Consider the following 22,731-nt stretch of genomic DNA (forward strand, 5'->3'; position numbering starts at 1 on the left):
TGTGCCAGCTGAACAAGTTTTTTTTTTTTTTTTTTTTGAGCATTTTCTTTGTGCTTAGTTCTTTACATTATGGAAAGTGCACAGTTGGCCAGTGCCCTCAGTGGATTTATATTTGAGTTGTGGCAAGAAGACTAATATGCATGACAAACTTAAACATTGTCTTGCAATATAATCTAGTGCTGAATTGTAAGATGCAGAAGAGTGGTATTATTGGGGACTGGGGATTATAGGCGAAAACTTTTTTTTTTTTTTTTGAAAACTTTCTTTTAAGGAGGTAGAAATTCAGCTAGACCCAGAGATGACAAACGTATGGCATGTGTGCCACCACTGACCCTGCTATATACCTGTGGCAGACATTGCTAATCGGTGTCTTGACGCTTATTATTATTATTCACCCTGAATATGATTTCCAAATCCTCACAATCTTGTTCTGTTAACAACTGATTGGAGTCAGCACAAAATTTGAAACCTAGAAGGTCCTTGAGAGCAGGTACTATGCCTTCTTAAGATTTTTAGGGCTTAGCATCAATCCTTAATAAATATTGAGTGAATGAAGAATTAAGAATATTCCGGTAGATTTAGTTGAGAGAAAAGCATATTTCTCATAAAAGAAAAGTATGCTTACAGGAGTGAGCATAATGCATTTTTACTACAGTAGGGAATGTCCTCCTCCCTGTTTAGGGCCTCTTTGCTCTCAAAGACAGACCTCACACACTCGACCTAGAAGTTGAGGACTTGATGTGCTGAGCCAGAGGAAGCCACTGAGCGGGCATCTTGGAGATGGCCCGAGGCTCTCACTCAGGTTCCAGCCTGTCTCAGGTTCTTTGCATTTTGATTGTGCCCAACAGAAAAGAGCACACACACTCACATACACCTTCTGATTGATTGTAAGCCTAATTTACTGCTGCCTCTCACTCTCTTTGGGTCAGGGTGGAGTGGTGGAAAGGAAAGAAGGTCCCTAGCTGGAAGGAATTGGGAAGGGAGCACACGCTTAACCTCTTTCTTGGGAGAAGGTGGCAGCACTTCCACTGGTAAATGCCGGCGGGTTCGTCAGTGTCCACTTGGCCAGAGAGGGTGTTGCTGCCGTGCCAGCTGCATGAAAGGAGGCCCCATGCGTCCCTTCTGTGAGGCTGACTGGGTGTAGCCATGTGCTAATCAGTTGCAGCCACACGCACCCAGCTGGTTCTCTCTCTCTACTTCTTCCTGATTAGCCAGACGTACGTATTCAAAGTTCAAGCCAACACTTACATCACCATAATAAAATTGTTTACAATTTGAGGCCTACAGGCTGTTACTAATTTAGTCAGTAGTCTAGTGACCATCATAAGGGAATCTTGTCACATGATACACAAAAGTTGGGGAAAGCCAAGACCAAGAAGGATTTTTCTGGAATCTCTTCTGGAAACAGCACAGACTCAGAAGGCATCAGCTGCAAGGTTTTCAATATGAAATGATTTTACCAGCTCCTTTGGCCCCTTCAGATGAGGTTGGACTCATCCCCTAAGTCTCTCAGTAAGTGACATAGGTAAGCACTATTCCTTGAATTCCTTAAGCCTACTCCCACCTCATACCTTCAAGTATTTTTTTTCAACTTCGGTGTTTAAGCCTTCATAAGTTTAATTTCTGTGGCTGGGCAGCCATGCCAGGAACTCTGTGAACTCATCTTTTATTTCTAGCTACTATAGCATATATTTTCTTAGAGGGACCAGGCCACTTGTTATTCTGAACATGCCCCAGGAGACCCTCCCTCTGTGCCTTTGCTTACTCAGTCCTAGAAAGAATGCCCCTCCTGACAAAATAAAGCTCTTCTTCCAGACTGAATTTAAATGACAACTCCTCCATGAAACTCACCCCAGGACATCCAGCAGGAATGATCTCATGCTCCTCTGTACACTCATCACACAACAGTCTACTTGTAGCTGGCTTCTTTCTGCATGCTTTTCTACCCTCCAAGATTGTAAACTTGAAACAAGAACACTGACCGCTAGTAAGTGAACATCAGGCCTCTTTTTATGATAGCAGTTGAGGCTGTGATGCCTCATTTTTTTCCTTTTCCTCTACCAGGATGGTGAGTTCAGATGTGGGAAAGTTTCGTCATTGAGAGGGAACTCTAGAACAGCTGGTGAAGTTGATTGGCACTCTTTTCCTACAAAGTAGAAGGAACCCCTAACCTTCATGGACCTTAGAATAGATTGCACCTCCATGAACCAGTCTGACAATTGCTCCAGTACCTGTGTAGGAACTGGCACATTCTTAGTAATCAATAAATGTCTATGGAATAAATGAATGAGTCAGACCTCAGGGATACATGGAGATCTGTTATTTCTGGGCAGAACCGGGTGGTTCACCTTGAGATTTACAACTAGTAATAGCCCAACACTTTGCAGGGTCGTGACAGTGCAGACTGTAGAATGTATGACCCAGGAAATGAGATCACCATGGACAGGTGATGAATTTGCTGCTGAAAACCCCTCTCACTGAATAAAGAAGGCTCAGTGTTCGTTAGGGAGGTAAAAGGGGAGAGTTAAGTGAAGTCTAAGCACAATACAAAACCAGCTCTGTAGTTCTATGCTCCCTTCTTCTACACTTCTTTAGACAGAAGAGGCCCTGAGAGTGTCCAGAAGGTTGGTTCAGTGTGGTCTGCTGGAAGAGGACTCTCATCTTTAGGGTGGAGTCACACATCCACCCAGAACACTGGCTGTGGGGTGCCGTTGTGCTCTGGGTTATCAGTGGCGTTTCGCCAGTGGTCCCAGTTTGCCTCTCAGCAGTCTGACTAAGGCATTCATGACGGTAGAGCATCATCCGCTCTGGTTTCATAAGGTAATGAAATCTTCATAAATGAAATGACTGCCTCTTATTACCTTAGAATGGTTTCCAGTCTAAGCTTTGTGCCTGAAAAGTGTTAGGATTATCTAGCTGGAAGTATTTTTAAACCCTTGATTTTACACTATGCTTGTTTATCCTCACTCGTAGACTAAAATACAAACGTAATTCGTGTTTGAAAAGGAGAAGGAGAAGATATTTAAGAGCATGTGCTCGATGAAAGGAAGGTCTCTTTGCCCCTTTTAAGCTGAGATTGGGAACCAGAGCCCTTGATTGGAAAGAAAGGGAGAATGGCTGAATAGTTGTTGCCAGTGAAAATATGAGCCAGAGGCTCATACCAACAGGCAATTAAAACAAGAGGGAGATTCATAACGTGCACAGAAGTTTTGGTGTGGTTGCTCGGTTCTAGCTCTTCTCCCTTCTCCACTCCAGCCCTTACTCAGATCACCATCACACACCAGTGTCCTTTGATTACTGGGGCAGGTAACAGCCTTCCTGTCTGAATTGTGTTTGATACAATTCCAGCAGGGAAAAATACTGCAGTCCAGTGGCTGAACAGGGAGAACTCTACAAAAGTTGTGTTTAAAATGGGTCCAGGCATTTTGAGGTCACTTTTATTGGATAAAGTCAGTGTCGGATATAGAACCCATCCTTGGACAGGGAAGAGTAGAAATTAGGAGAAGATACTGCGTGTTTGGCAGCCAGCATTCAGAACTGTCAAGGAAAAACTAGCGTCTGTAGTTAGATGAAAAAAAAGTTACTGACTAAGATACTTTTAAACATGACCCAAGTGAGGGATTGTTATCAAGTACTTTACTAAGAAGGACTGTTTCATGTCCTTCATTGTCGTCATAGTGAAAGTTACCAAAAGGCTTATTGAGACCATGAGGGGAGAGTCTGTCCTCGTGCACCTTCGCCAGGCGGTTGCTGAACCTGCGTGCGCTGTTGTGCCATGTGGGTTTGGCAGCACATGGTTGAACATTTAGCCTAGTGCCTGCTGCGTTGTAGGGACTCAGTTAACACTGGCTGAGAGAATGAATACTGGGCAGGGAACGGACCCACTGTTTGAAAGATGCGATCTCATGTACTTTCTGTGGTTGCATGGCTAAGAGAATTAGAATTTGAAAAGATGAATTCATTAACTAGCCCTCTCCTTTCCTGAATAGATGTCCAGGATTTGGTGGCTTAGCTCTAAAAAACTTTTTTGAAAAAAAAAAAAAAAGGGTTTTCTTTGCTACTTTGGCACTTCCAGCCCAAGCTAATGGGACATTTTCTTTGATAATATGTTCATTCTCTAGAACTGAAAGCTACCTACTAAATATTAAATGTTTCACAGAAAGTAAGTACTTGGTAACTATTTCTTGATTTATTGATTGGATAATCAATTAATGTATCTAGTCAACCAATTCAGTTAATAGAGCATCAAAAATTCTGCCCACGTCTTCTTGGAGCCCTTCTCATCTTTGTAATTTTGATCCTTAGTCACCTGGATTTGACTGTTTCCAAAGCCTAGATGCTCTGGACCGCAACTAAGGCTCCATTTCATGGTGCCCTGTGGAGACTTAGGTCTAATTATACATCACGGAATGCCTCTGGCCTTTGGATATTTTGTTCACTTCTTGATAATAGAATCTTAAATTGTTCTGATCTTGTTATCAAGGTCTGGGAGTCAAGTCTCCATATCTTTTCATTTCATCTTCATTAAGCCTATGCTTTTTTTTTTTCATGAGGACTCCTTTTGAAACTTTAATTTTCTTTTACAGGATTAACTGTCTACACTGTCACAATCAATTCAATCAGAAGTTCAATTAAATTTGTTTTTTTGGCATCATGTAAACAATTCATCTGATAGTTAATGTGAATTTTTACCAAATTGATCAGTATTCTTATGTTGTTCAGACAAACCCAGAGGGGCACTATGTCTTTGACTGATTGAATACAGTACTCTACCTGTAGTCTGAGTATCAGATACTACTTTCCTTGTTATTTTCTATTTGTTACCTTCATGATAGTAATAACTAATAATTGGCTTGTTCCCTGATCTCTATTTTTCCATTTTTCTGTCTTTAGTACTGACTGCATTTCTACTACATTAATTAAAAGTTTCCAAGTGGAATAGGGTTAAATTTTTTTTTCCTTCTGAATTACCATTCTTAATAGCTTCCACACTGCCTCTCTGGTCTAATAAGTGTTTATTTTCTTCCTCTTCAACTAGGATTACTTTATATGTAGTGTATGGTTTGTATATCTTCATATCATTGGTAAAGATAAGAGTTTAATTCTCCTTTGACTAAACAGTTTGTTCTGAAATTGAAATTTTGAAAAGCGAAGTTAACAGTGAACATGATTTCAAAGGCATCTGATGAAAGAAAAATATTCTGAGTTAGACTGTCCGTTACTAGGCCATCAGAGAAGAAGTCGTTTGAGAGTTCATTTAGGGGTCATATGGAAACAATTTGGTTTCTCAGCAAATGCCCTTTGTAATTAGCTGCAGTGTTTGCTAGATATTTGTATTGTGCTGAACATTTCCTTCCAGGGAAAATTGAAAAAAGACAAAACTGTGGTGACGAGTGTTGCTTGGGTTTAATTAGATCCGCAGTCCTCACGTAGCCAAGCGAGAGCTGCTGCTCTAAGAGTAGTCTTTCCCCAACTACTGTAGTGACACGTGGACGAGCACACCCTCTGTGCCCTCAGACAGTGCTGATTTTTTTAGGTAAGTTACTTTCGAGGGCAGCTATTTATCAGAAACACAGCTGGCAGAGCAACAAATATTTCTGAGAAAACTACTCTTGATAGTAGGTGTCAGAAATCTATCTAAATTTCATCACAAGGGCACTAAATGGAGATGCGCAGCACCTACTTGGGGGTTGAAAACAGGCCCCAGCTCTCAGGGGCCTCATGATGCCACTGCAGGTGGCTCTGGGGAAATAGCAGAGAAGATGGATATTGAGAGACCGTGTTCTCTGAGAAGAGAGGCTGGGTTTGCATCCTGTCTTCTCCGTTTCTTGGGTATGTGATCTTGGGCAGGCTCCCTCACTGCTCCCCATCAGCATTCTCATCTGTCAAACTGTGAGGATGATGGTAATAACAGCTACCCCAGATCCACTTAGCCCTTGTGTGCTGGACCCTGTTGCCATGGCTTTACAGGTATTGATGCACTTCGTCCTTGCAACAGCACCCTGAGGATTAAATGAGTGTACCTGGAAAACATGCCTAAAATTAAAAAAAGAAATTGTAATGAACCCTAGTATGCATTGCCATGGAAAACTGTGGGTCCCCAAATGTACATACTCTGCCCGTGTGGGTTCCAACAACTCTCATGCATCGCTCACAGCTCTCTTCCTTTGGAGTAGTATAGTTTTGCTGATTGGTTTGCAATCGAAGAAGGACTGAGGGGGAAAAGCCCAAAAGATGTCAATGTCAATGTATTCTGTTGTCGCAGAATGCAGTCAGGACTCGGAATGAAGTTCTGAGTTTCCAAAGCTGTCTTTTTCGCATTAATTGGAATATGTGATCCCTTTCCCAGGAAATTTAGCCTCCTAATTTGGCATTCCTTTTGCAGTTATCTTCACAACTCTTGAGGTAGTTGTTGGGTGACTCCCAGTACCGAAACACCTTGTCGATTTGCGTTGGTGGCCGCCCCCATAGGTCTTCTCTGCTTCCCATGGTACTGCCTGACTGAGCCTTTGTCAGGGAGAAGACTTCTACTGAATCAGACCAAGCTGTACTCAGTGGGGCTGCAAATCCAGATGGTGTACAGGGGCACATCCATCCTAACCTTAATTCTATTCCTCTTGTACTTTTAGTTTTTTGCCAGTTTTCATAGAGGACAGGTTACTGGAAGCCTCTTAGTGCCCTGTTTGTGACCTAAACACTTATAGCATGCAGATATGGATCTGGCTATATTTTCCCCCTTTTTAAAGCCAATCTTCTTATAAGATAATCAACTAGCCTCTGATTTAAACCAATTTTAATTACACCCTCTCCACAACAGAAACCATTTTCCCTCCAAATTTGGTGATCTGTTATGATGCTGTTTGCTGTTGAAGAGTTATCAGTCTTTGAATGACCAAGACGGTACAAGACAAGCACTGAACTGTGAAATGACTTTTGCTAAATGCTGAGCGGTTTGCAGCTGCCAGCAGAAGAGGGTGCATTGATGGAAAGCGAGAATAACTTCTTTCGGAATGAGCACTTTGGGAGAAAATACACACTTTCTGGAAAAGTCAGTCTTGCTCATGTCATCAGTAGGAATGCTTTGAAATGTCCACAAGCTCGTCAAAAGCAACTGGCTATCTCATCATTCATCCAGATCAAGAAAAACCCCAAATCCTTATGTCCAGATAAATAAATACCTGTTTCACTAGCCTTTGATTGAGGGCTTTAGCGAAAGAAGTCTGAGTTTTCAGGACTTATTCTTCCATGTTGTTGGTGAAAAGTTTTATAAGATTTTAGTGGATAGTGCAGTAACTTCAGGACAACAGGAAAGAAAAATCAGTATTCTTGGTGAGTAGAAATCAGACTTCTTTTAGTTATTTGAAACCCAGCATACCTAAAATTATTCAAACCAGCTAATAAAAGCAAGTCTAGATGTTTCCTATTAACCTTGGAATGTGCTTGGAAAAAGTCCTGCTAATTCCAGATGTCTAGTATTGGAAAGCATATCAACAGCATGACTCTCATTTGTGGCAGAGAATACAGTTCAAAAATTCATAAGTGCAGTTTGGTGCACTGGGGCCCAATATGGTTTTCTTTCTTTCTTTCCTTCCTTCCTTCCTTTGTTTTTCTGTTTTTCAGTCTTTTGCTCTCTCTCTTTCTTCCTCTCTTCTCCCCCCTTCATTCCCTTTCATCCTTCCCTCTTTCTTCTTTTCTTTCACCTTAAAAGTAGGAGAAACATTGCAAGATGTGGTGTTTCTGATTTCTTGGTTACAAATGAAAACCAATTTATATAAGGGAATAAGGTGGTCCAGACTTAGAGCTCAGATGTGTTAAGTAAATATTTATTCTGGTTCCACTCCAGGGAGGTAAAAGATTTTATTAACATATTTGTTGAGGTCATGGGGCAAGGAGAAGCTTATGCCGTGCTTAAATGCCTGAGGGGCCTTTTTTTTCTTGCTAATTAACAAAGGCCAGTATTTTTTTTTCTGCTGAAAAGAGCAAATGTCTTGTTTTGTGGCCTGCACTTTCTTATTGTTCACTCACGAACTGCTTAATCAACCTAGAGTTTTTAAAAGCTGCTTTATTTTTTCCCTTCGTTAAGAAAATCTCTTCTTAGATATCCCTTATGAGATTTGTTTCCAAGCTTTCTTCTTGTACTTTTTCTCCTGGTTTACTTTGGGCTGTTATCAGCTTTTTGTACTTTGTTTTGTCTTCATCACTGAAAAGAAAAATCACCCATTAAAAGTCTAGATTTGAAGTGTTGAACTTAATTCCCTGAGTCCAGTGCACAGTTTGGCTCTGATTACTGTACCAGGCTGACCTCCAGCCCAGGGGAGGGTGCCTTGGCAGAAATCTGAGAATTCCTCGATCAGTAACTCCCTTTTTTGGATTTATGGAGCCTTTAGGTGGATGGCTTTGTGTTAAGCATGTTCCTGTTGGAAAGGAATGAGGCTGGGATGAGAGGAGTTTGCACAATACAAACGTTTGCAACTGACCTCGGGTTCAGCACACTGAGTTCGACAGCTACTGCTTCACCCCTGCCTTGAACCACACGCCATCCAAACCCCCCAAACTCACATAACGCATGGTTTCAAAGAGGGGTGACAAAGCAGAGTTGGGTAATGTTGTTAACCTTTTGTGGCTTGCTCTTGACTTGATTCCTTGCTTCTCTAAGTCTTTGTTCTTATTCTTAGAAATCAAATTTTAAAAGACTCAGCAGCCAAACAAGCAGAATATTATATTGTGGAACAGAGTGACTGTGAAAGCTCTTTGTGCTGACGATTAATTTCACATGTAAACACTTTCATTTTGTTGCCAGTGAGGAGACTTCCTTTTCCTTTCTCTGCCTAGTTGAAATCTAGAAATGAAATTCCACAGCTGTCAGGCTCCCACATATTCATCAGTGGCCTCTCAAGATGGCTTCACAACCAGCAGAGGGAAGCTAGAGGATTCCACTATTAAACTCTACACAGCTTGTTTCAAACACCCCAACTCACAAAGTAAAGAGATATGAATCCTTTGCCTGCCTGACCTGTAATCACGGGCAGTAACGTAATCTGCTGCATAATAGTAATAAAATGTGGACATTTTCTGTGCCCATAGTAAACATATGCACCCAAAGCAAAGTTAATGCCCGTGGGCTTAACCAGTTTGTGAGCTATGAACCACGGTTGTCTCTCCCACCCTTATTTCTACAGATTAAGAACTTACCAGGCCGTGGAAAAACCGGGAGTGTCAGCAGGTGTTGTAATACAGCAGTGCCCTAAAAGGCCATGCCTTCCTTTCCAGCAGGAGGGCATTTGTGGTTGAGTGCAACAGTCAGGTGTTTGTAAGGCTTTCTCTGTGATTACCCATTGTTACCACAGCCAGCTCCTCTCTCTCTCTCTCTGTGTGTGTGTGTGTGTGTGTGTATTTAAGTTAGGTCGCTGCATGTTTCACTTAGTTCTCGAACCAGAATGTTGGCCAACTTGGGGACCAACTAACACTTTTATTTTACTTTCCAGAATCTGCAGAGGTGACGTACACTATCTGAATGACCCAGTGTTCTGCATATTTATCTTTTGGTCTTCTAATTGCAGGTCATTTCCCCCACTGTGTACTCCATCTCCAAGCAGCATTCACAGGCTTAGGCAGATCTCTAAGAGTAGGTCTCTAGAGAGGCAGCTCAGTGCATCATCTTTTGGCACCACCTAATCTTTGATGTAATGCTGTTCAGAGAAAATGACCTTGTAACTCATTGATGGTTTCGGTTTACATTCTGCCCTCTCACATGACCAGTAACACCTGGGAGAAGACTGGCTTTTGAGGGAGATTCTTAATAGCACCACTTCAAAGGCTATTTGCAGAAATGAAGATCATGTATGTGCACATAAATTCTCCTTGTATTACAGTACTGGGTTTCACAACCTCCCAGCCAATTAGGCAGAATAGAACATGGATCCACACGCACACACATGTGTGCACGCACACACACACACACGTTGGCAGAGAGATGATAAAATATACTCCTTTGCTGCTCAAAGAATTAATTATGCAGGTTGGACATCTGCTGCTCTAGTTCCCTCTCCTAATTGCTGGGGTGGGCAATCCTATCCTTGGTAAATCATAAAAAGGCCATTGTTTAAGCACATAGAATCCCACCAAGGGTAGAAAATAATATTATAATTACGGTCATTAACAAGCAAGCCATGCAACATCTTCATAGCAGGTTTCTGAGAAGTTACGTTAACCAGTGAAGTAAGCAGCATATATGTCTGTGGTATATTTAGGCTCCGAATAAAGCCATGACCCTGCTTTGAAGATTTTTCTCATATAACAGTCTCCCCAAAGAAATATTGATAAAGACAGTAAATGAGCAGAGGGAAATATGAATTTAGAAACAGGTAATAAATAGATATAGTTCAAAATTTACATGCAGTATGGTAGAAGTGATAGGAAACATGTCAATTAGATTGATGCTGTATGTGGACTATACTGTTGGAAAATAAATAGCAAGTTTTGCCATGAAAAGCTTGAGAGGTTAGAAAAAACGAATTTGAATGATAATCTAGTTGGCATTTTGAGGGGCCGGGGTACCTTGCCTGAGTGGTCCCTGATTCCTCCACATTTTATTTTTCTAATTTGAACAAATTCTAATTTGGCAATAATCATTGCAAGCTAATTGTCTTATAGACTTTAAAAAATGAAGTTAGTTTTCACTGTGCATTGCCCTGAGAATAAAACAAGCCTGGAAAGAAAGAAGGAAATAAAGATTACAAAAGGCAAAAACCATGAGCATTTTCTTCTAAACTTGTATGCAGTGATAGACAGTTGAAACTTAAGTGCCCAACCATCAAATACATTTAAGGGAATCAGGAAGAAATAGTACCTTTTCTCCATAAAACTATATTAGTGGGTTAAAATATATTCAGTATACTTGAAAGCAAAAAAATTGGTTTTAACTAAGAATTGCTCGTGGATATCTAAATACATATCTATCATGATTAGTGTATTTAAACCAACATGATTCTTCATGTTCTGTTGTTTCTAAACAGTCATCAATGAGATAAATGTAGCATTATAGAAAAAGACGCATTGACTAACATATTCAATGAGCATAAACCCTCAACCTTCCCCCGAATTCAAGCAAAACCTTTGCATGTTGTCCAATTTAAAACATTAAAATACTTCATCCCCTCTGTATTTTCACAAATAACTGATGTTTTCTTAATTGCTGAGCCTATAGCTTGCTTCTCTGATTCCTGACATCTGGAAGAGCAGTATTCGAGAGGGTTTGAGGATTTTACTTGAGCAAAAGCAAACAATTGTTTATTTTATATACAGAAGACAGTTTTAAAAGAACACACTTCTCTTGTGAAGACTAAGACAAACTTTGGTTTACTTGTTTAATAAGACAACAGTTGTGAGGGATTCCCATGTGCTTACATTTCTGAGGTGCTCACACCACCACCACCAAGAGAGAACTTGGTGAAGTTTAAGAGAGGAAAAGTTAGTTGAACCGGTCTTCATGAAAAACACAAACTTGAATCCAGAAACCTGAATGCAAGGGATACAATTTAAGCCATGTGTCCACTTTCGGAGCATCAGTTGACTAATACCAAGAAGAATGAACAGCGTTGGGGTCCAGCAAGAACAGATGCTCTCCGGAAAGATAGATCAACTTACCCTCTTTTCTGACCCACATAGTATCAGCACTCAGAAGCCTGTATCACAGGGTCATTGTCAGCTTCTAATATTCTGAACTAGGTAAGAAGCAGCCTGTGGGGTTGCAGCTGTGTTGTTACTATTGTGGCCACTGAGAGCTGTAGCGAGATCTGGCCGAGGAGGCGCCTCCCCCCACAGAGTTCATTACATCCTTACCCCTCAGCCTTCTGTCTTCCTTGGCTTGCATCTGGCAGCCATCACATACCCTCCCAGATCCCTTGCTGCCACCCTTATTTCCTCTGTTGACAGCACTAGTGGATGTCTTGCTAAATGTTGGTTTTGTTTGTTTTTTTAAATCTGTTGATGGATATTCCAAGAGCTATTACAGTTGACATACCTATACATTTTTTTTAAATTGCACTTAAAACACACTGTGTTAGTTTCCTAGGGCTGTCAGAACAGAATACCACAGACTAGGTGGCTTAAACAACAGAAATTTATTTTCTCACAATTCTGGAGTCTCGAGATCTGAGGTCAAGGTGTCAGCAGGCTTGGTTTCTTCTGAGGCCTCTCACCTTGGCTTGTAGATGGCTGTCTTCTCCCCGTGTCTTCACATGGTCTTCCCTCTGTGTAGACGTGCCCTGATTTCCTCCTCTTTTAGGTACACCAGTCAAAATGGATTAGGGCCCACCCATATGACCGCATTTTAACTTAATTACCTCTTTATTACCCTATCTCCAAATACAGTTACATTCTGAAGTATTGGGGGTTAGGACTTCACCGTATGGATTTTGGGAGGAACACAGTTCAGCCCATAGCACATGCTTTAAAATGATCTTTTAGAGGATCTATCGCCCCTGCTGTTTGCCTCCCCTGCCCCTTGATTTGAGCTCTTAAGAGTCAGGAACTCTATTTCTCTTCTTGTCATATCCAGAGTCTAACTGTGTGCAGCACACTGCGGGTATTTCACAAACTCACGGTGAACGCCCGCATGGACAAAGGTATTCTGAGTTATTTGAGAGTAAGGATAATGATTGTCATTGATGTTTTTCCTCTTAAGTCTTTCATGTTAGAGGCTTCAAAACACCACAGGTATAGGAATGAACAAAGCAGTAATGTAGGTAGCATATATTTCTAATAATCTGCCACCTTTTCCCAAAACCAAAAAATAAAAGTTTAACTATTCCCCTTTAGATTCTGTGTCCAGGGATATACTGAGTTCTTAGAGACCAGCCAGACAGGTGTTAAGAATGTAATTGAGATTCTTATATGTCCCTGCCATTTTTGGCTTAAAATTCTGACTCAGAAGGAGACTAGATGAATTTACCACAAGGCCGAAGTGACATTTATTTTTCCTAACGTATACACTGATTACTTTATGATTCACACACTAAAAAAATGCCTAATTAGAATGCCCTTGGTCAATCTGTAGCTAAATTAATATGTTTCAAAAGAACAAATTTGAAGTAGGGAAGGAAGTTTCCTTAGTCATGGATTTGCTGGCAGATACTCATTGGCATACAGTCACTGGCTGTTTTTCTTTGAAAAAGGAAAGTTCTTGGAAAAAAACTTGTAATAAGTATTGTAACAGTAAGTATAATAATTTCTGAGGGGTAAGCTATTTTTTCCTAAAGATCAGACTTGGGTGGCTTCAGTATTCATGTTTTGGACCTAGAAGTTAAATGCTAATGTAGTGTCATTTTGTTAAAGTAGAATACCATAAAAAAGCATGAGAAAACAGATACAACATTTACTTGATTTTGCTTTTCATTGCATCCATGTGCCTACTATGTTTCTACATGTATTTCTATCAGTGTTTTTGGTTTACAATAGAATATTATTTTTTGCTAAAAAATGTCATGTTTTTAATAATACTTAAAGCATGCCTTGAAAAGCAGTAATATAGAGATGTCATCGTCTTTTATCTATTTATATTAAGTGAATTTACAGTAGATCCCAATTTGAGATCGCCTATAATTTCCCAAAGTGGGATTCTGTGTGCTGTGACTTTCTTTTAAGCCTTAAGCAAAGCTTGTGCATCTAAGATTGCAGTTTTGTTTTTTTCACCCATTCGTGGTTCAGGGGAATGTCAGTGGTGGCTGTTTGTCCCAAACAAGGCAGATGGTGGCGTTCTCCTAGAAGGAGCTGAGCAGAAGAGGGAAAGCTGAGCAAGAGGAAGGAGTTTGGGGTTGGGGGAACCAAATGGCCCAGAAAGCAGACCCAGTCCAAAGTCAGAAAACAGGCCCAGTTCTTGCAGCATGAGCTCTCAAATATTTAAGACCTAAATGTGTGTGGTGGCTGTGGACTGGTGTAATTTTGAAAGAGAGGTGGTAGGCAATTTGCATTCTGGGATAATTCGAGGGCATCAGGATGGCAGAAAGGACCCAGCTTTAGAACCTGGGAGCCCGGCTTGAGTTTGAGTCCTATCCTACACTGTGTGACTTTGGGCAAGTCATGTGACCTTTCTGAGCTTCAGTTTCCTCTTCTCTGTAATGATAAGACCTAGTTACAACCTACCTTCAGGATAAACTAGGTAATGCATGCAAAATTGCTTCGTACAGTGGGATGTACCACAAATGTCCCTGGGGTTTGAGCAAAGATAGTTTCTGTTAGACTCGCCCACAAAACCAGCACAGCCGTCACATTTTGTGCCTCAGACCCCCTGACCAAAGTGACTGATTGGGACATCGAAAACATTGCAGTCAGCCCGATGATTAGGCTATCACATCTAGTGCTTTCAGAAATAAACAAAAAAAGACATATGAGTCTGTTAACCAATTAATGAGGTGTAATTCTTAATATGATTTATTAAATGTGAAGCTTATTTACAGCATCTAGAGAATCAGGTCTGGAGGGAACCTTACCTAATTTTCTCCCCTCCCTTCAAGCAGGGCTGTATCAAATGTAAATTAGCCCTGACAGATGGTTGTTGGATTCGGTTTCTCAATTTCTTAAAGAAGATTTCACAGTTTTCCTCTCTAAATTCTTTTAGTAATTTAACAATTCTTATGCCAAGTTCTTCCTTACAGCTGACCTAAATCTGTAGTTGTAATTTAAGTCCTTATCCCCCTACTCCTGCCTTTACCAGCGATGGAGAACAGCTGGTCAGCAACCTTCTTAGGATGGTCATAACCCTTTTTCATATTGAAAGAAGAGTTGCTCAGTGGGACTCACTCTCTCCACCTCGTCCCACCCCTGCCCCACCCCCCATATGCAACAGGTAGTGTCCTCTGAATCATTCATGGCGATGCCACCAGTCCCCCGCCCTGCCCCTCTCTGAGACACTTGGCTACTTTCAGGCAGCTGGGCAGAGTGTGTTGTCAGCGGACGTGTGGATCTGGGGAGGATACAGGCTGCTTCTTCCTTTCCTCCATATGCTTTGTGCATAATTGAGCCTTCTAATAAATGAATCAGGATTTAACAGTGTTTGGTGGGTACATGACACATTTATCTCATAAACATGGAGTTTTGCAAGGATACTTATCACAGGTTGCTTTGAATATTAGGCCTCCCCAGGGCCTTAGTTTGCTCAGGCAGTAAGCCATGAAGCTACCACTTTGCATGCTAAAAGATAGCACTGATTGATATCTCTGCTCTGTTGGACTTGGTCTTGGAAGACATTGAGCTAAAACTCTCCTGAGTGCAGTGTACATTCAGAAGCACACTGACAGTCTGAAAGAGCGGTCGGGCTTCCCCAACACTCTAAGTTGCAATTGGCAAATAAATGACCACTGAGGAGAATTGAGCTCATTAAGCTGTTCCCAAGTGGTTTCAGAGAGGATGCAGTTTTTAATCTGAATGTGTGTGCTTTTATGTCTCTCTAGGTTTATTACCCAGAGCTTTCTGTCTGGGTCAGTCAAGAACCATTTCCAAACAAGGAAATGGAGGGAAGGCTTCCTAAGGTAAGATCGCTAGCTGACATTTTGTTAAGGTTTTTTGTTTTTTGGTTTTTGGTTTTTTTCCATTTAGAAACAATTTTTTGTCAAAACCCAATTATTTCTAATTTTAATACTCATTATTGTCTACTATAATAATCCATTAACCTGATACTATTATGACCTTGGAAATAACATATACTACAAAAAGAAAAAGAATATCCTAAAGTCCTATGACTCTTACAGTTCATACTATCTTTCTTTCTTGACAAGTCCAAAGTCCAAAGCAAATTTTCATTTAAGAATCATGGAACCAATTTGTCAATTGGTTGACAAACCAAAACTGTACCTTTTACAGGTTTTTAATTTGTTTGTTCCATTCCTGGGTGGATAAACTCAAATATGAAGATATCTAACTAAAAGATATCTTAAAAGTATAAGATGGTGACAGTTTTGTCTGGTAATAATACCTGACTACCTGATAAGATTACCCATGAAACAAAAGAGAAAGAATATAAAAAAGCTGTTATATTTTTTCTTCTAACTTTTAGCCTAAAAATATTTTCTATAAACATGCTTTCATTGTTCAGACATCTTAAGGCATGACAATTCTCTGCCTTAAGAAAATTTGTAAAATTTAGATTTTAGCAGCATTTCAAAACAGCAACAATAACAACAAAAACATTTACCAGTTTTTACTGTAGATATCTTTGGACTTTGCCTGTTAGGGTAAAAAAATCAATTTGACCTTAAGCAAGGAGGGCTGTACTTTTTACCACTGACCTATTGATTTTGCAATTAAAAAAAAAATAGAGTCCATTGAAAATAAAATTTCCATTTTAAAATTTCTTAAGTGTAATTGACCAACGGAGAGGACTCCCCAGCTACTACTGTCATTTCAACTTTGGGAAACTATCTTACTTACCCTTAATGGTTTCAGCAATTTCCTATCTTTTATTAACAGGCAGACATTAGTTAAAGAGATTATGTCTACTGGCAGTTTGCACTGAAAGAAAACAATTCTAAATCACTTTTAATCTTTCAGAGAATTTCTGAAGGTCAAGGTCGAAATCATTGGCAGCAAAGTAGGTGAACCAAATGATTTGGGCCCTGCCTGACCTAGAGTTGTTCTGATCTTGTAGAGTAGGAGTGGAGGTGTGCTAAAATACTGGAGCTTTACTTAAAACACACCCACACCCCACCTCCTCAGCATGACCACACCACCGGGGGCGCCGTATAGTCTAGACATTCTTTACTGGGCCACCTCAAGGCATAATTCCCCTGAGTAGCTGAGGGGAAGATGTGATTATGGAAGAGAAGGGGGAGAGTATAGTCTTTTCGTTAGTTCCTGCCCCATTGAGGCCTCCAGAGGTCCTCTCTTTGATACTGGTGGCATCAGCTAGAGGGGCAAGACGGGGCAAGTTCCTCAGTGAGGTCAACAGTGCCTCCCTTTCCTCTTGGAAGGCCAGTCTGTGTCCTAGGCCTTGCCTGCATTGAGGTATGCTCCAAGGGGGCTGGCATAGTGGATCCTGGAATTCAGGTCTTCGGTTATTTTGAGTTCTTTCCTCTCTAAATATATGAATAGTATTTTAAGCATAATATATTTGTCCTTTTTCTAGCTGTTGCCTTCTGGAAAAGCACGTCTTTGCATAATCATATGAAAAACAATCTTGGCTTACTTGGCCCAAAGCACATTATTGAGTAACTGGGGGATTCATGTACTAACAGTCATCAGCAGAGAGGGCCATCCAACCTAAGGTACATCAGCGAAGGGACGTCTAGGAGCACATCCCCTCCTCCCGCCTTCTGGATTACTCAAGTTCGTCAATCCTGTAGGGACCATTATATGGTGGATGATAGAGGAAGATATGACACTGTGTGTATGAATTCTTGCAAGGCCTTACTTGTGGGGAGTAAGACATCTTTGTGTCTCCTCTTCAAAATACGTCCTCCCCTTGCTGCAGAAGCTTGAAATTCCTTTAATGGGGGCAGAAATATCTTTTTTTTTGTTAATGAAGGACAGGAGGTAGGGACTGAAATCTAGTAAATTCCAGCCTCCAAAGGGAGGATGCACAGAACTTTATCTCCCCAGGAGCTCCCCAGGGTGCCTCGTAGCAGAACTCCCTGCATGGTTTACCACCACTGCCTTGTTATCTTCCAGTTATTCAGGTGGCTCCCATACAGCAAGTTAATTAAGGGCAGGCTGGAGGGACTGCTTTTGTCTCTGTTGACTTAAAATCTAATAGAGTGCTCAATCCATATAGTAGGCACACAAAACATGAATAATGAAGGGAAGACACGCGTGAACATGCTGGGGCCTTGAAAGAGAAAAAAACAATATACATGATAAATTCAAATCTGAAATAATCTCCTTCACATTTTTTTTTCCTGAAAGGACTTCTTTCCCAATTACCCAGATCCCACCCAGCTCTTTGTTTCATTTTGTTGTATATTTTTTTATGGAGATAAGAGATTAGTAAAACTGAGACTTATATAAGGACCAACTGATGTTCTATATATTCACTTCACAGTAAGTCTGAAGGAGGCAGTGTTAAGGCCAGCCATGCAAAGAGTATAGCTGTTGAGTGAAATGTGTTATGAACTTTTGATTTCCCTTTCTAGGCCTATGACAGTTAACAGCCATTGAATTCTTCATTTGTCCAAAACTTAAGCTTGTCATATCCTGAACCATGGTGCTAACTGGTTGATAGGGGGGGAGAAACAGACATTAAAGACATCAGGATTACAGTGGATTTCTTTTTTTAAGTAGTGGGATTGCATGCCAAAATTTCAAGACTGAAATTATTTTCACAAGTGAAGGGAACTGCCCAATACAATGCTTTTGGATATTTATCTAGATCCTTAAGTGTGTGTAGATGATGAATTATATTTTAATTTAATTTTCTGGTTTGGTCCTGTTGGTATTTAATGATACCAAAACAACCTCTAAATCACAAACTAAGACTGGAGCATTAAAGTACGTACTGAGTGGATTTCATATACATTCTAAAAATGTTACATGCTCTCAAAGTCTGAGATTTTTCAAAAATATTTAGGTATAACAGATGTTTAATATGGGAACCCTATACAGTAAATAAGACTTCTTAAAGTTGAATTATCTGTTGCATTTAGTTCACTCTGGCGGCTGCTGAAAACATTTATTTGGTTTCAAGTTGCTTGGAAGTCCCTGACTTCTGAATTAAAAAAATTCGAATAAAGTAATTTGCAGATCACAAAGCAAGATTATCACTTTAACCCAAGTACTTATATCCAGTCAAATTGGCTTATTATAACTATCCTGTTAGAACATGTGACCTGAACAAAAAGGAAAAGAAAAAAAAACAGATCTTTTAAAACCATAGTGGATAATTTTTTTTAAGACAACTCCAGTAATTGTTAGGCTAAAAGAGACTCTTGTCAAATGTTCACTGTATTCATTTCTGAATGAGGCATAAAATCTAGTTGTGATAAGACCTTTTTTTTGCATCATCTTTTGGGCAAATGGGCTTCATTGTTCTGTCCTCTTGCTGTTTGGTTGTGATGGGGAGCTTCTCCCCGTGGGTACTCAAAGGATCATCAGTCACAGTGCGTTTGGATTCTCCTAGTCAGAAACACGAAACCCTCACTCATCAGGATCGTGAGGAGAGACTGGAAAAGCCCCAGTCAGTCCAATCTAGCTGAATCTCACTCTCTTCTGGCCTTGGTTTCCCACTAGTCTCCTCTTTTCTGCAGCCGCTGCCTTCCCACCCCCAGCCCACATGATTTCCCTCCCAAACACTCCCCTGCCTTTGGTACCCACTTCTGGTTCTTACTGTAAGGCCCATAGGGACTGTCCCAGTTGCTTCTAGAATAAACTGTACATAAATTACATTTGTGCAGTTGTGGTATGCTTTAAATATTTTTATTACGTATTAGAAAATAAGTATCCCTTCCCACCACGGCCACTGAACTCTTTTTAAAAAAAGTGTTAGCACTCCTAGGAACACCTCTCACCCAGTCTTCTGTCGGGGGTCCTATCGGATCCTGGAAACTGTCTTCAGGAACCTGACCCTGGGCAATGCTGTCTCCTACATGGCTGGGCCCAGCCATCAGGGACGCGCTTGATGCCACTGCAGCCATGGCGGCTAGTGTTTAATTACTTCATGCCCCGACAGACCTAATATTTACATTCAGGTGAACTGTGTTTAATACGTAAACTCTGCAAAAACACCAGGAGTTCGGGGATAAAAGGCGGGAGAGAGAAGCAAAAGTTTTCAAATGGTTTTAGGAGCGTGACTCAGTGTGTCTCTTTTCTGTGTGTGTCTGTCTGTGTGCTCTTCAGGGAAGACTTCCTGTCCCAAAGGAAGTGAGCCGCAAGAAGGATGGCCAGACCGAGGCTGCCTCCCTGCATCCACTTGGCAGCAATGAGCTCCACTCCCCGGGAATCAGTTACCTCCTCTCTTTTTAATCACCTCCATTTGTATTACACATGGTGTATGGGTATTGATGAGGTCATGGTATCATATATGGGATTTTTTTCTGTGTAAATCATCAAGTATAAGAAGAAACTATGGGACTCTGAGCCTTGCTTTAGAGAATTTACAGTGGACAAATAGGTATCATCAAACCAGTTTTTAATCATTCTGACTCAAGTGAAAACGCTCAGAATTTCACACTGTGAATCCACGTTTACAACCCTTACAGGTGGGCCTTCAGGCCTGGTTTGCTACGACGATGTCTTCCACAACTCAAACCCCCTCTGCTCTCACACAACCGGTCCACTTCTGCCTTTTCACTCACACAGCTCCCGACTGCTTCTTGCAGAGGCTGAGAGTCCCCATTTTTTTTTTTTTTTCATTTAGATGTAACAAGCCTAGTAGTTTATGTTCATCAATTGTCTGTATATCTCTATATTTTATCCATGTACTCTTTCGATGTATAGAAGTAGTTTGAAACTCATTGTTTCCTTGTGGTAAGTGACCGAGATGCTGCCACAGGACCTGAGACACTGATGAATGGTGCTATTTTGGACTTTCAACATGCTCCTTGGCAAGGTAGCTCTGATGGAGTTATTTTTTATTTTCATGTTCTAAGAAGGTGTTGGTACTCTGTTTCCCCGAATGTTGTTCTCTAGACTGGATTGACTTGTTCTCCTTGTGTCTTCAGTGTGGCTTTCTTCTTCAGCGTTGTAGGTTGAGTGAGTGCCACCACAGAGCGGGAGAGACCCACGTCTCATAGGCTGGCACTCCTGGACACGCAGTCACTGTAGCGGGAGCAATCACAAAACTGTAATTTCCTCACCAAATCTCTTCCTTTCCATAGCCTCGCCTGCCTCACTTAGAGAACGAAAAGCAATAATTTGACAGGCGTTTTTTAGGTGTCTTTTTTGGTTCTTTTCGTTTGAAAGAATATTTGGGGAAAAAAGGGCAAACTTTTTTTTTTTTTTTAACAAGTGCCCTCTGAAAAAAATCTAAAAAACTGACATCTCAGTAGGAACATGAAAATTATACCTTTCCCAAAAATTAGGTTGGAAAAAAATGTTTTTACAAAAATTTTTTTTAAAGGCAGAGCACTCTTTTTCGGCAGTTCTGATAAGCAAGGTGTAGATTTTACATTTTTGTCCTTGCTCCCAATGAAATGGATAAACAAAAATACAATCAGACAATACCATCCACTCATGGAATGTTGTTGTGTTAGCCAGTCTGAAAGCCCACCTTAATTTTTATATAACTGTCTTTTAGCTCTTCCTTTGACAGGGCAGGCTTTGTTCTGAACTGTCCCGCTTCTGACTGTTACACATCAACCGACGCATGCACTGCACTTCTTCGTTCTCTTCTCGCTCCCCCATTGGCCTGAGTTTCCTGTGCATTTCGCCCCTCCCTCCTTTGTTAGAATAGGTATATCCGCTGTGTAAATAGAGCAAGAAAACAGTATTCTGCATCTGTGGCATTTCCGTAGAGTTGCAGTTGTGTACTGCTGAATATGCAGGCTTTTGTAACAATGTGATCTTTACTGATGCACTCACAACAAGTACCCAATGTATTTTAGCTATTTTAGTAGTATTCAATAAATATGCAAGCTGTATGGTAACTGGCTTCGCTCGTCATTGGAAAGGCCTACTTTTGAATGCTTTCACTTGTTCATGTTAATTCATGTGCTCTCAGAGCCCCAAAAGTAGACCCAAGGACAAATATCAAAAGAGATAGAATCAGCTCTGCCTTTCATGCATTTTCCCTTCTGAGGGTTTTATGAGATTAGGGGCTAGGCAGTGGCTCATTAGGATGGTATTTGCAGAGCTGCCTCTGGGTACAAAGGAGAATTAAACCGAGACCCTTTTATTTCTATATTTTTCTCTTTCAGGGCACTCCCACGCACCTCAAAACATTCTTTCTTACCCCTTGCCATAAAGACCTACTCTGTGGTATTCTTTACCCATCTCAAAAGATACCTGACCTTGCTGCTTCATGGAATATTTACACACACACACAAAAGTGCACAAATGTATAAGACAAAAGGTTTTATCCACTTGTAAGTGGATAAAAATTTGAGATAGGATTTTAAATCATGAATTCATATATAGCCAGCTACCTGGAATCTAGCAAATGATAAGCTAACATCACAGCTGGGAGGAGTTACCTCTTGCCTTCTTGCCCCGATTAAACTGGAACAGGAAAGGTGATGAGGCCAGGCCAGGAGGACGGTAGGCTGGGTTGCTTTATGCCCCTCTGTGTTAATCTATTGCCACCTAGCAAATTACAACCACACTTGACATCTTGGAACGACAAAATTTGCTTGTCTCACAGATTCCTTTGGTCAGGAATTCAGGAGCAGTTGAGCTGGTGTTTATGGCACAGGAGCTGTCCTGGGTTTGCAGTCAAGAGGTGAGCAGGCTGCAGTCATCTGAAGGCTTAATCAGGGCTGGAGAATCTGCTCCCAGTATGGCTTGCTCACATGGCTCTTGGCAGGAGAACTCAGTTCCCCCATGCATGGGCTTCTCCACAGGGCCACTTAAGTGTCCTTATGACCTCTGGCTGCCCCTGCAGTGAGTAATTCAAGAGAGAGCTGGGAGCAAGCCATAATGCCTGTGACCTATTCTCAGAATCACTATCATCCATCATATTCTATTCATTAGAAGCAAGGCACTAAGTATAGCTCACATTCACAGGGAGGGAATTAAGCTCTACCTCCTGAAGGGAGGAGTATCAAAGAATTTGTGGACACATTGGAAAACCAGCACACCATCTGAAGTTAA

At 40.9% G+C, this 22,731-nt stretch overlaps 1 protein-coding gene across 3 annotated transcripts in view; it reads left to right on the plus strand.

Moving 5' to 3' along the window:
- NREP (neuronal regeneration related protein) overlaps positions 1 to 21,569 on the plus strand; it is a 31,523-nt gene extending 9,954 nt beyond the window's left edge. For all 3 annotated transcript variants that reach the window (XM_057540664.1, XM_057540663.1, XM_057540662.1), the window contains exons 4-5: positions 15,450 to 15,527; positions 19,822 to 21,569. In XM_057540664.1, the coding sequence (XP_057396647.1) occupies positions 15,450 to 15,527; positions 19,822 to 19,947 (204 nt within the window). In that variant the 3' untranslated portion in view covers positions 19,948 to 21,569. The remainder of the gene's footprint in view (positions 1 to 15,449; positions 15,528 to 19,821) is intronic.
- Positions 21,570 to 22,731: the final 1,162 nt, after the last annotated feature.

Source organism: Balaenoptera acutorostrata, chromosome 2, assembly GCF_949987535.1.
Source record: "Balaenoptera acutorostrata chromosome 2, mBalAcu1.1, whole genome shotgun sequence".
NCBI classification, from domain to species: Eukaryota; Metazoa; Chordata; class Mammalia; order Artiodactyla; family Balaenopteridae; genus Balaenoptera; species Balaenoptera acutorostrata.